Genomic DNA, 13,874 nt, shown 5'->3' with positions numbered 1-13,874 from the left:
CCCTTCAAAATAAAAGCCCCTGTGTTGTCCACAGAGTATTGTAACATTCCTGTTGGTCGTTGTGTCTTTAAGAGACAGACATCAGTGAGACAGTCCAAGTGAGGACAGGGTCATGTGACATGGTCATGTGATCGTGTCCTCTAAATAAAGACTATAATTGACATGTTAAGACCTGCTGGATTAGCTGTTTATGTAACACTGAGATCTCTTAAACCTGGACCCAGAGTGGCGGTCTGGATCTACGGCCTGTCCTCACCAGACCGGGACACTCTGACAGACACTGCAGAGAGTGAGACAGGGACACGTGTCCTGCAGAGAGAGTGAGACAGGGACACTTGGCCTGCAAAGAGAGTGAGACAGGGAGACTTGTCCTGCAGAGAGAGTGAGACAGGGACACTTGTCCTGCAGAGAGAGTGAGACAGGGACACATGTTTACAGAGAGAGTGAGACAGGGACACATGTTCGCAGAGAGAGTGAGACAGGGACACTTGTCCTGCAAAGAGCCTGAGACAAGGACACTTGTCCTGCAAATAGAGTGAGATAGGGAGACTTGTCCTGCAATGATAGTGAGATGGGGAGACTTGTCCTGCAGAGAGCCTGAGACAAGGACACTTGTCCTGCAAAGAGAGTGAGATAGGGACACTTGTCCTGCAGAGAGCCTGAGACAAGGACACTTGTCCTGCAAAGAGAGTGAGACAGGGAGACTTGTCCTGCAGAGAGAGTGTGACAGGGACACGTGTCCTGCAGAGAGAGTGAGACAGGGAAAATAAATAATCCAAATAAATCCGGTAGAACCATAAAATGAGGTGTTTGCTCCAGATGTGATCATTGTGATTGAAGTATTGATCCACAGAGGAAGTAATCAGATTACTGTCATCAGGATTACCTAGCCCACATCATCGATCAGTGTGATCTATCGATCCGGCCGGAGCAGGTCTGCTGTCTCTTTGGGAACATCGAGGACATCTACGAGTTCAACAGGTGACCTAGAACTGCATCAGCATCCTTTGTGCTTCACTGTGGTTGACTCCCATGTTCATGTTCACGAGGAAGAGGAGGAGAGGGAGAGGAGAATGAAAGGGGGAGAAAACAAAGGAGGAGAGGGAGACGAGGAGGGGAGACGAGGAGAGGGGGAGGAAGAGAAGGAAGAGGAGATGGAGAGGGGGAAAAGAGGGAAAGGAAAATAGGGGTAGGTGGAGGAGGAGATTGGGAGGAAAAAGAGGGGGAGGTGGAGGAGGAGAGAGGGGAAGATGGGGAGGAGGAGGAGGGGAGGAAGAGAGGGGGAGGGAGAGGAGGAGACGGGGAGGGGGAGGGAGAGGGGGAGATGGGGAGGAGGAGGAGGGGAGGAAAAGAGGGGGAGGGAGAGGAGGAGGAGGAGAGGGGGTGGTGGGAGAGGAGGAGGAGGAGAGGGGGTGGTGGGGGAGGAAGAGAAGGAAGAGGAGATGGAGAGGGGGAAGAGAGGGAGAGGAAAAAGGGGGAGGTGGAGGAGGAGACGGGGAGGGGGAGGAAGAGGGGGAGATGGGGAGGAGGAAGAGAAGGGGGAGGAAGGGGAGGGAGAGGGGGGCGTGTAGTTGTGGTGGTTGTCATGGTGACGGTGTTTCCTGTCCACAGCGAGCTGCTTCAGGCCCTCGACCTCTGTGACAACGACCCGGTGGGCGTGGCCAGGTGCTTCGTGATGAAGGTGAAGCTCGTTCTTCCTCCTCGTGTTCTTCATCAGAGTTCATGCTGAAGTCAACATGATGTTTGTGTTTCAGAGCGAGTACTTCGAGATCTACACACAGTACTGCACCAACTACCCCAAGTGAGTACCGCACACTCTGTTGTCATGGCAACGATATACTTTAACTATTCAGTCTTTGAAAGTCCGTCCTCTCCATTCTCACCTGTCTCTACCTGTTCTCACTTGTCTCACCTGTTCCTACCTGTGCTCACCTGTCTCTAACTGTTCTTACCTGTCTCACCTGTCCCTACCTGTTCTCACCTGTCCCTACCTGTGCTAAACTATCTCACCTGTCCCTACCTGTTCTCACCTGTCTCACCTGTTCTCACCTGTCCCTACCTGTTCTCACCTGTTCTCATCTCTCTCACCTGTTCTCACCTGTCCCTACCTGTTCTCACCTGTCTCATCTGTTCTCACCTTTCCCTACCTGTTCTCACCTGTTCTCACCTGTCTCCACGTGTTCTCACCTGTTCTCACCTGTCTCCACGTGTTCTCACCTGTGTCACCTGTCTCTACCTGTTCTCACCTGTCTCACCTGTTCTCATCTTTCTCACCTGTTCTCACCTGTCCCTACCTGTTCTCACCTGTTCTCATCTCTCTCACCTGTTCTCACCTGTCTCATCTGTTCTCACCTTTCCCTACCTGTTCTCACCTGTCTCACCTGTTGTCACCTGTCTCTATCTTTTCTCACCTGTGTCACCTGTCTCTACTTGTTCTCACCTGTCTCACCTGTTCTCACCTGTCCCTACCTGTTCTCACCTGTCTCACCTGTTCTCACCTGTCTCTACCTGTTCTCACCTGTCTCTACCTGTTCTCCCCTGTTCTCACCTGTTTTCACCTGTCTCACCTGTTCTCACCTGTCCCTACCTGTTCTCACCTGTCTCACCTGTCCCTACCTGTCCACATCTCATTATTCTACCTCCTGATCCAGTTCCGTAGCAGCGCTGACTGAGTGCATGAGGAATAAAACTCTGGCGAAGTTCTTCCGGGAGCGGCAGGCTTCGTTGAAGCGTTCGCTGCCTCTTGGTTCTTACCTGCTCAAACCTGTTCAGAGGATCCTCAAATACCACCTGCTGCTCCAGGTACGACTCCAAGACACCTGAGCATCATCATCATCATCCATTATTATTATTTCTATTATTATTATTCCACATTACAGCAGTACAACTTACAGCATTATGGTGTTAGTCAGCCTTTAGTTAGTTATTAGTTAGTGCATCCTCTCTGTCTCTCAGAACACTTGGTTTCTATAGCAACCTCTTATCAGCTGTTTGAATTAAAGGAAGTTTGTTTTAAATAACAGTAGATGATGTGTGATATCTGTGTGAGAAATTATAACCCAGAAACATTTCATGAGGCCAGAACAGAGTCGGGCCCCCGGGCCATCAGCTCTCTAAACATGTGATGATGATGATGATGATGATGATGATGATGATGATGATGATGATGATGATGATGACGACGACCCCGGCAGGAGATCGCAAAGCACTTTGATCCCCAGGAGGAGGGTTATGAGGTAGTGGAGGACGCCATCTACACCATGACGGGCGTGGCGTGGTACATCAACGACATGAAGAGGAAACACGAGCACGCCGTCAGGCTGCAGGTCGGTCCCAGGTTCACATACTAGGTACATGTAGGACCCACCAGAGGGAGGCGTCGTCATGGTTACCGACTACGTGCTCTGTTTTTCCTTCAGGAGGTTCAGTCCCTGCTGCTGAACTGGAAGGGTCCGGACCTGACCACCTACGGAGAACTGGTTCTGGAGGGAACCTTCAAAGTTCATCGAGCCAAAAACGAGAGAACGCTCTTCCTGTTTCACCGCATGCTGCTCATCACCAAACGCCGCGGCGAGCACTACGTCTACAAGACACACATCTCTGTGAGTTTCTCTCAATGTTTCCTGCGGCTCCTGAACGCCTCGTCTCAATAAAAAACCTCGTCTCAATAAAATGGATGTTTGTTTGTTGGACTGGCTCTGTGTGTGTGTGTGTGTGTGTGTGTGTGCTTTCAGAGCTCCACTCTGATGCTGGTCGAAAGTGCCAAAGACTCTCTGAGCTTCAGTGTGACTCATTATAAGCATCCCAAACAGCCTCACACGGTCCAGGTGAGACCTGCACCTCTGCTTCTACACTTGTATATGTATGTATATGTGTATATATGTATGTGTGTATATATATATATATATATATATATATATATATATATATATATATAGAGAGAGAGAGAGAGAGAGAGAGAGATGGATAGATTTCTTCTTCTTCTTCATTGTCTTGATGTTCCAGGCGAAGACAGTGGAGGAGAAGAAGCTTTGGGCTCATCATATCAAACGCATCATTCTGGAGAACCACCACGCGATCATCCCGCAGAAGGTCAGACACCAGTAAACAGACCAGTAACACCAGTAGACACACCAGTAATGCCAGTAAACTCACCAGTAGACAGACCAGTAGACAGTCCAGTAAGACCAGTATCAGCGTGGACATGACTGTGTGTCTGCTTGGTTTCAGGCTAAAGAGGCCATCTTGGAAATGGATTCCATCTGTAAGTAAAGTTTCTGTGTGATTTGAGAGAGAGTCTGACCCCGTGTGTCAAGGCCTATAGCAGCATAACTAAGAGCCGGTACAGGGCGTCCTATAAGCATGGTCAAAGAGGAAGGTTTTAAGCCAACTCTTAAATGTGGAAACGGTGTCTGCCTCCCAGACCAGAACCAGAACTGTTGTTACTGTTGTTGTTGCACCCTCAGCTGGACTCACTGAACGGTTGTTATTGTTGTTGTCATCTGTAGACCCTCCCAGGTATCGTTACAGTCCAGAGCGACTGAAGAAAGCTCTGTCCAGTCAGTTTGATGAGTTTACACAAGAGGGTCGTCAGGGACGACGACAGTCCGGTACACAGACACACAAACAACATGGATTACTTCCTGTTTATAGATTTGTTTCTTCACTTTTTAATTTCTTCCTTCTTCAGAGCCGAGCAGACAAATACTGAAGAGCCGCAAAGGTAAAAACATCAGTGTTACCATGACGACGTCACTGTCACTAACTTAACACGGATATTTAAATGAAGATTGATCTACTGCGGGGGTATTGTGTACGGGGGGACAAGGTTGCATGGGAGACAGTCCTTAACAAGGTTGGATGGGAACAGTCCTAAACAAGGTTGGATGGGAGACAGTCATTAACAAGGTTGGATGGGAGACAGTCCTTAACAAGGTTGGATGGGAGACAGTCCTAAACAAGGTTAGATGGGAGACAGTCCTTAACAAGGTTGGATGGGAGACAGTCCTAAACAAGGTTGGATGGGAGACAGTCATTAACAAGGTTGGATGGGAGACAGTCCTTAACAAGGTTGGATGGGAGACAGTCCTTAACAAGGTTGGATGGGAGACAGTCCTAAACAAGGTTAGATGGGAGACAGTCCTTAACAAGGTTGGATGGGAGACAGTCCTAAACAAGGTTAGATGGGAGACAGTCCTAAACAAGGTTGGATGGGAGACAGTCCTTAACAAGGTTGGATGGGAGACAGTCCTTAACAAGGTTGGATGGGAGACAGTCCTAAACAAGGTTAGATGGGAGACAGTCCTTAACAAGGTTGGATGGGAGACAGTCCTAAACAAGGTTAGATGGGAGACAGTCCTTAACAAGGTTGGATGGGAGACAGTCCTTAACAAGGTTGGATGGGAGACAGTCCTAAACAAGGTTGGATGGGAGACAGTCCTAAACAAGGTTGGATGGGAGACAGTCATTAACAAGGTTGGATGGGAGACAGTCCTTAACAAGGTTGGATGGGAGACAGTCATTAACAAGGTTGGATGGGAGACAGTCCTTAACAAGGTTGGATGGGAGACAGTCCTTAACAAGGTTGCATGGGAGACAGTCCTTAACAAGGTTGGATGGGAGACAGTCCTTAACAAGGTTGCATGGGAGACAGTCCTTAACAAGGTTGGATGGGAGACAGTCCTTAACAAGGTTGGATGGGAGACAGTCCTTAACAAGGTTGGATGGGAGACAGTCCTAAACAAGGTTAGATGGGAGACAGTCCTTAACAAGGTTGGATGGGAGACAGTCCTAAACAAGGTTAGATGGGAGACAGTCCTTAACAAGGTTGGATGGGAGACAGTCCTTAACAAGGTTGGATGGGAGACAGTCATTAACAAGGTTGGATGGGAGACAGTCCTTAACAAGGTTGGATGGGAGACAGTCCTTAACAAGGTTGGATGGGAGACAGTCCTAAACAAGGTTAGATGGGAGACAGTCCTTAACAAGGTTGGATGGGAGACAGTCCTTAACAAGGTTGGATGGGAGACAGTCCTAAACAAGGTTAGATGGGAGACAGTCCTTAACAAGGTTGGATGGGAGACAGTCCTTAACAAGGTTGGATGGGAGACAGTCCTAAACAAGGTTAGATGGGAGACAGTCCTTAACAAGGTTGGATGGGAGACAGTCCTTAACAAGGTTGGATGGGAGACAGTCCTTAACAAGGTTGGATAGGAGACAGTCCTAAACAAGGTTAGATGGGAGACGGTCCTTAACAAGGTTGGATGGGAGACGGTCCTTAACAAGGTTGGATGGGAGACAGTCCTTAACAAGGTTGGATGGGAGACAGTCCTTAACAAGGTTAGATGGGAGACAGTCCTTAACAAGGTTGGATGGGAGACAGTCCTTAACAAGGTTGGATGGGAGACAGTCCTTAACAAGGTTAGATGGGAGACGGTCCTAAACCATGAATTTGGGTAGCTCCATAGGGGACACGGGAGAACTGAGACAGGGACTCTGTGGCACAGGTCGGAGAGAGAGATGGGGAGGTGGTGAAGGCAGGGGAAGTGGTCAGGTTGTTGTAGATGGTGTCAATTTAATTTTTTGGGTGAAAAATGTAGTAATAATAATAACAATAATGATAATAATCATGTGTTTAACTAATCATCACCTCTGCTCTTCTTCTGCTGATGATTCCGTCGTCACACAGTCGTCCTAAAGGTAAGAAACATCTATACATACATACATACATACATACATACATACATACATACATACATACATACATATATGTATGTATATTTATAGACATACCTACATACGTGTAGTAGTGCTGTACATGTGTTGTATTGTACTGAGTCAGCATCACGTTAGTGGTAGAAATGGCAGCCGGTGCTGAATCATCAGAAGGACATCAGCGTTCAGTCAGTCAGGAGGTCTTCTCTGTTCAGCCCGGCAAAACCAGCAGCACTCTAGGCTCCATCCTGGACCAGGAGGAGGAGCTGGGCAGCAGGAAGGACTCACTGGAGCTTGTCTGTAGCGAGGAAGAGGAGGAAGAGGAGGAGGTGGGGACACTACGGTGTCGTGGGGCGTCGGCTTCAGACGGTGAGCCGGACGACCTTCTGCTGGAGGACGAGCAGGTAGAGGACTTTGCCAGCTCTGTGCTGGCTGCCATCTCCTGCTGGCACTACGGGGCCCAGGCTCTGCTTTCAACAGGGGTTGCCATGGTGACGTTCTTCTTCAGGTTTCCTCCATCACTGCTCCAGCTCCATAACACACTAACGTCATGGATCACAGCGCTCATACATCACTTCCTGCTACTCCGGAGCTCTCTGTTGTCAGTGCCTGAGCTTAATGCGCAGAACTAAACCAGCTGAGCTGCAGACTTGTAGTCCTGCAGACCTGTAGTCCTGCAGACCTGCTGACCTGTAGACCTTCTCATCAACGCTCAGTTCAGCAGCTGAAGGATCGCTGACCTCAGAGATGCTCCGACGCTTTCTAACAACTCCAATACGCTCACTGAGTTTTGGTACTAACTGAGTCTGGATGCTAACTGAGTCTGGATGCTAAATGAGTCTGGATGCTAACTGAGTCTTGGTACTAACTGAGTCTGGATGCTCACTGAGTCTGGATGCTAACTGAGTCTGGATGCTAACTGAGTCTTGATGCTAACTGAGTCTTGGTACTAACTGAGTCTAGATGCTGGATGTCCAGATAGAGACTAGAGGTGTTTAGTGTAAATAAGTCACCGTGTTAGATGGAGACTCTAGAGGTGTTTAGTGTAAATACGTCACCGTGTTAGATGGAGACTCTAGAGGTGTTTAGTGTAAATAAGTCACCGTGTTAGATGGAGACTCTAGAGGTGTTTAGTGTAAATACGTCACCGTGTTAGATGGAGACTCTAGAGGTGTTTAGTGTAAATAAGTCACCGTGTTAGATGGAGACTCTAGAGGTGTCTAGTGTAAATACGTCACCGTTTTAGATGGAGACTAGAGGTGTTTAGTGTAAATACGTCACCGTTTTAGATGGAGACTAGAGGTGTTTAGTGTAAATACGTCACCGTTTTAGATGGAGACTAGAGGTGTTTAGTGTAAATACGTCACCGTGTTAGATGGAGACTCTAGAGGTGTTTAGTGTAAATACGTCACCGTTTTAGATGGAGACTCTAGAGGTGTTTAGTGTAAATACGTCACCGTTTTAGATGGAGACTAGAGGTGTTTAGTGTAAATACGTCACCGTTTTAGATGGAGACTCTAGAGGTGTTTAGTGTAAATACGTCAGCGTGTTAGATGGAGACTCTCGAGGTGTTTAGTGTAAATAAGTCACCGTGTTAGATGGAGACTCTAGAGGTGTTTAGTGTAAATACGTCACCGTTTTAGATGGAGACTAGAGGTGTTTAGTGTAAATACGTCACCGTTTTAGATGGAGACTAGAGGTGTTTAGTGTAAATACGTCACCGTGTTAGATGGAGACTCTAGAGGTGTTTAGTGTAAATACGTCAGCGTGTTAGATGGAGACTCTAGAGGTGTTTAGTGTAAATAAGTCACCGTGTTAGATGGAGACTCTAGAGGTGTTTAGTGTAAATACGTCACCGTTTTAGATGGAGACTAGAGGTGTTTAGTGTAAATACGTCACCGTGTTAGATGGAGACTCTAGAGGTGTTTAGTGTTAATACGTCACCGTTTTAGATGGAGACTAGAGGTGTTTAGTGTAAATACGTCACCGTTTTAGATGGAGACTAGAGGTGTTTAGTGTAAATACGTCACCGTGTTAGATGGAGACTCTAGAGGTGTTTAGTGTAAATACGTCACCGTTTTAGATGGAGACTCTAGAGGTGTTTAGTGTAAATACGTCACCGTGTTAGATGGAGACTCTAGAGGTGTTTAGTGTAAATACGTCACCGTGTTAGATGGAGACTCTAGAGGTGTTTAGTGTAAATACGTCACCGTGTTAGATGGAGACTCTAGAGGTGTTTAGTGTAAATACGTCACCGTTTTAGATGGAGACTCTAGAGGTGGTTAGTGTAAATACGTCACCGTGTTAGATGGAGACTCTAGAGGTGTTTAGTGTAAATACGTCACCGTGTTAGATGGAGACTAGAGGTGTTTAGTGTAAATAAGTCAGCGTGTTAGATAGAGACTCTAGAGGTGTTTAGTGTAAATACGTCACCGTGTTAGATGGAGACTCTAGAGGTGTTTAGTGTAAATACGTCACCGTGTTAGATGGAGACTCTAGAGGTGTTAGTGTAAATACGTCACCGTGTTCGATAGAGACTAGAGGTGTTTAGTGTAAATATGTCACCGTGTTAGATGGAGACTCTAGAGGTGTTTAGTATAAATACGTCACCGTGTTAGATGGAGACTAGAGGTGTTTAGTGTAAATACGTCACCGTGTTAGATGGAGACTCTAGAGGTGTTTAGTGTAAATACGTCACCGTGTTAGATGGAGACTCTAGAGGTGTTTAGTGTAAATACGTCACCGTGTTAGATGGAGACTAGAGGTGTTTAGTGTAAATACGTCACCATGCTAGATGAAGACTTTAGAGGTGTTGGCCATACAGCTTCCTGTCCATGGTGGTTACAGAGACGGATTCATGTGTGCTCATAACAAGCACTCATCTGCTAACTGATAGACTCCTTCTGTCTGTAATAATACGGATTGTCTTTGGCGTCTTGTTGTATTTGTCGAAGACGGCGGACAGCGACGGCGTCTCCTCTGATGGCTGCAACAAAGAAAATGGCCGACGTCCTGAGGAAGATGAGCTGGGTGGATCTGAACCCACATGTGAGCAGGTAAATAATAACGGATCCGAGAGGAAACCATGGAACTCGACAAATTACATCATCAAGTTTCCATTGCCTATTCCGGTAAAACAAATCTGTTTGTTTTCTTTTTTCTTCTCATCATAAAATGTTGAAGGTGTTCAGTTTTCTTCAGTTCTAATTATTTGCCCCATTTTGGATCTTCTTCGATTGCAGACCTCCACAGAAAAAGAGACGGCGTCAGAGTCTGGAATGACAGAAAACCCTGAACCAGAACCCTCCTCTGATCCGGACCGTTTGTCTGCTACACCTCCCAGGACCTCGGCGTACCATCGAAACTCAGAAGAACTGAAACCTGGAAGAGCTGCAGAGTCCAGCAAGCCAGCGTCCTCTGCCATCCTGGATTCAGACTCAAAAAACCAGAGCAGCGGTGAATCCTCTGAGGATGAGGAGGATGTGAAGGAGGTGCCAGGGAAGGGGGATGACGCCGCCAGCATCCTTCCTTCCTCCGTCCTGGACAAAGCCAGCGCCATCGCTCAGCACTTCAGCAACAGCATCAAACGAGGCAGCCTGGTCCAGGATGACAACCGCTCCCTTGGCTGTGCTTCACCACGGTTACCCAGCAGGACCAACAGCAGCCTCAGCCTCAGCGCCGAACCCGCCGACCGAATTATGCGGCTCAACAGTATGTGTTCTGATCCTGCAGAGACCTTCAGCATGACAGATTTGACCCTGCTTTCTCCTCGGGACGACTGCTTCTTTGACGCCGACCGAGGCATTCGGCGGAGGCGGGACTCCATGCTGTCCAAGCAGGACCAGCTGCTCATCGGCAAAATCAAAAGTTACTATGAGAACGCCGAGAACCAGGACGCCACCTTCAGCCTTCAGCGCAGGGAGAGCCTGACCTACATCCCGACTGGACTGGTCAGGAGCTCCGTCAGCCGCCTCAACAGCATCCCAAAGGACAAAACCTCCAGCTCCACCACATCCCCTAATCATGAGTCAAACTCTGCCTTACCCTCAGATACCCGGGGTCACATCGTCTCTAGTGACTCATTGGACTCTTTCAAGTCTGATCAGAGAAGCACAGATCCAGAAGATATAGAAGAATGCCACTGGTCCAGGTCTCAAAGCTTGCAGGACAATCCATCTGAGGATGAAGAGTTCAGACCTTCATCTGAAATGATCAAGATCTGGCAGACAATGGAGCGGGAGATCAACCGAAGGGATGACAGAGGGCATAAACAGTCCCAAGAAGCTCCAAGGAACTCCAGAACCCCCACCGTAAACCTTTCTGAGGTGGTGAAGACCACGAATAAGAACTGTGACAGAGAGAGTGGAGGGTCTGACCTCAGTACCATTACAGAGGAATCCACCAGTCCTTCGGCCCACAAGCTCAAATCTTCTGGTGTGAATCAGACCGGAAGTCTGAAGGTATTTGGGGAAGAATCCGTCGGCCTCAGGGCTTCGATTCCTCGGGTCGCCCAGCTGAAGGTGGAGGCAGAGGGCGAAAGGCCACGCGAGGACATGAAGAGCAAAGTCCTCAATCTGGCCCGTCAGTACAGCCAGCGAATCAAAACAACCAAACCCATGGTCCAGCAGGGGAGTCAGGGGGTCCTGATCAACAAAAAAACATTACCCTGCATGGTGGAGGAGAAGGAGAGTGCAGGTACAGTTTATGAGATTTGAGGGTTTTAAAACATTTAGCTTGTCTCAAGATGAACTTAGAACTAGTAAGATCTGACATCGATCAATTTAGAAGCCTGATCTCAGGTTCTGGTTTGTTCTGATTTTAGTTAGTTCGTTTTTTGTTGGTTGGGTGGTTGGTTGGTCGGTTGGTGGTTGGTTGGGTGGGTTGAAATTATCAGGTGATATGGTGACGTATGTTTTATTTTAAATTCCCCCTGTTTTGTGTTTTGCAGGTAAATCCAACCTGACCCTGCCGCTGGTCTCTTTTAACCAGGCAACCTCTCCTCCGCTGAACCCTGTAGACGAGGTGCCGTTTCTGACCCCGGGCCGAGGTCACTCCCACGCCCCTCCCAGTCCGCTCAGTCCTTCCCCTCCCATCGAGGGCTTCAGCTGGCCCGACGTCCGAGAGCTCTGCTCCAGATACTCCAACCACAGCAGCTCCCAGAAGAGTCCTGTCAGCCGGAGCCGGTCTATCCCGGACCAGATGTTTGACGGCGGTCTGAGGAGGCACTCCAGCTGCTCCTCCAGCCCCCTCCTCGCTGATGGTGCTCGTGGCGATGTTCCTTTGTACAAGCCTGGCTGCGGCCGGGACATGGACGGAGAGGAGCGCAGGAAGCGGCTGCAGCGAGCTCATTCTCTGGACCCTCGGCTGAGTCGAGCTCAGAGGACCGAGCTGCAGAAGCTCCAGGAACAGGCCGCGATTGCAGACTACGACGGCGACTACAACAGCGACTACAATGGTTACTACATCGCAGCCGAGGCGGCGCTACCGGACGATGCCGAACACAAGGTCCTCGTCATGGAGAAGCTTTCACAGTCAGAGGCTCCAGAAACCGCCAAGGAAGCAAAACAGGAAGAAGGAGACGACAACTACATTCAGATTCGCTCACCGACCAGCAGAGAGAAGATCTCCATCATGGCCGTCATCGACCGCTGCCGCGTCTACCAGGAGTCCGACGAGTACAAACAGAGGGAGGACGTGAAAGACAAAAGTGAGCTGGCGAGGCCTCAAGAGCTTGATGGCGCGGCGACGTCCGCCGACCATCAGGACGCAGAACTGCAGAAGACGGACGGCGGTCAGCAAAGTGTAGTCAAACATCTGAGAGAAAAGTTCCAGAGTCGGAGCTGAAACATTCAGACCAGAGACCAAATCCCTGAAACCCAAGAAAACAACAGATCTGTGATCAGCTCGTCATCTTAAGATCCACAAACAACTCTGTCGAAATTTTTACCCAGAATCCTTTCTGGCATTTTGTAGATAAATATCTAATAATATGTAAATATCTTTATATAATCATCAAATACAAATAATCTTCAGTCAGAATATTAAGTAAAAGCAGCTTTTGTATAGGATGTTGTTATTTTGATATAAACGATCATTCCTACGTAAACTAAACGCCTGCTAGCTGGTTAGCTAACATTCGGGTGGACTGGTGCTAGCTGGTTCGCTAACAGTCAGGTGGACTGGTGCTAGCTGGTTAGCTAACAGTCGGGTGGACTGGTGCTAGCTGGTTAGCTAACGGACTGGTGCTAGCTGGTTAGCTAACATTCGAGTGGACTGGTGCTAGCTGGTTAGCTAACAGGCGCTATCCTGGTGGACTGTCCGTTTAAGGGCGTGGACTCAACATGCTTTAGTCGAGACACATGGTCAAATAAACACTGAAATGAATGAAATATAAAATGAGTACGTTTTTCATAGAGATTTATTTCCCTCATTTAAATATATTTCCCAAATGTTACACACATGAACACGTTTTTATATTTACCTTCAATATGCAAATATCATCTTAACTATTTTAACACCAGTGTACAAATGATGAATTAGTTTTATATGAATAATTAATTTCTCTATTTTGGTGCCTTTTTAGTTTTTTAAATGTATTCCAGCATTTGAATGATTTATTATTATTAATTTATTTCCTAATGAATCCGGTTTTGTTCTCCACACACACATTAATACAGTGCTGTTTTCTAACGAAGCCTTGCTCGGTGGCACGCTGGCAGACTCAGGACTTGAACCTTTAACTGCTGCCCCCCCCCCATATAAATAGAAACGAACCTTTATCTCTGTAACTGTTGTTAAACACGTTTCCATGGCGATAAATAAACACATCAACAGACTGTCTGTTATTATTGATCACGTTCTTTTATTGATCCTCCACATCAACAGGTTGTATTCCTTCAGTCCAGGAGTCCACGAAGAGACCCAAAGACAGCTCAGAGGATCTTCGTGGGGAACAGGTCTACAGAAAACATCAAATCGAACTGTCCGAACCTGGTCTGATGTGGTCTCTCTTGCTGGTGTTTCAGATCGTGTTAATCTTATAATGTTTCTCTGTTATTGGTTTCATTATTGTTTTATTATTTATTCTCTGTCTTTGTTTTCTACGTTCACGTAAACAAAAATCATTAGAACAAGAGCTAACAACCGCGCACGCGCGCAGC

The 13,874-nt window shown here is 47.7% G+C and overlaps 1 protein-coding gene across 1 annotated transcript in view; it reads left to right on the top strand.

Moving 5' to 3' along the window:
• The window catches only part of LOC311026753 (pleckstrin homology domain-containing family G member 3-like), a 19,732-nt gene extending 6,182 nt beyond the window's left edge, over positions 1 to 13,550 (top strand). Inside the window, exons 3-18 of the mRNA XM_084030451.1 lie at positions 881 to 981; positions 1,612 to 1,681; positions 1,755 to 1,801; positions 2,652 to 2,802; positions 3,195 to 3,326; positions 3,420 to 3,602; positions 3,735 to 3,827; positions 4,006 to 4,092; positions 4,231 to 4,264; positions 4,509 to 4,610; positions 4,691 to 4,723; positions 6,689 to 6,699; positions 6,930 to 7,205; positions 9,669 to 9,845; positions 9,957 to 11,409; positions 11,663 to 13,550. Of these exons, the coding sequence (XP_083886577.1) occupies positions 881 to 981; positions 1,612 to 1,681; positions 1,755 to 1,801; positions 2,652 to 2,802; positions 3,195 to 3,326; positions 3,420 to 3,602; positions 3,735 to 3,827; positions 4,006 to 4,092; positions 4,231 to 4,264; positions 4,509 to 4,610; positions 4,691 to 4,723; positions 6,689 to 6,699; positions 6,930 to 7,205; positions 9,669 to 9,845; positions 9,957 to 11,409; positions 11,663 to 12,558 (3,846 nt within the window). The 3' untranslated portion in view covers positions 12,559 to 13,550. The remainder of the gene's footprint in view (positions 1 to 880; positions 982 to 1,611; positions 1,682 to 1,754; positions 1,802 to 2,651; positions 2,803 to 3,194; positions 3,327 to 3,419; positions 3,603 to 3,734; positions 3,828 to 4,005; positions 4,093 to 4,230; positions 4,265 to 4,508; positions 4,611 to 4,690; positions 4,724 to 6,688; positions 6,700 to 6,929; positions 7,206 to 9,668; positions 9,846 to 9,956; positions 11,410 to 11,662) is intronic.
• The last annotated feature ends 324 nt before the right edge of the window (positions 13,551 to 13,874 follow it).

This window comes from Eutrigla gurnardus, assembly GCF_963514095.1.
Source record: "Eutrigla gurnardus genome assembly, chromosome: 16".
Taxonomy (NCBI): domain Eukaryota; kingdom Metazoa; phylum Chordata; class Actinopteri; order Perciformes; family Triglidae; genus Eutrigla; species Eutrigla gurnardus.
The sequence above is the reverse complement of the archived record's forward strand: the minus strand, read 5'-3'. Positions and strand labels throughout refer to the sequence as shown.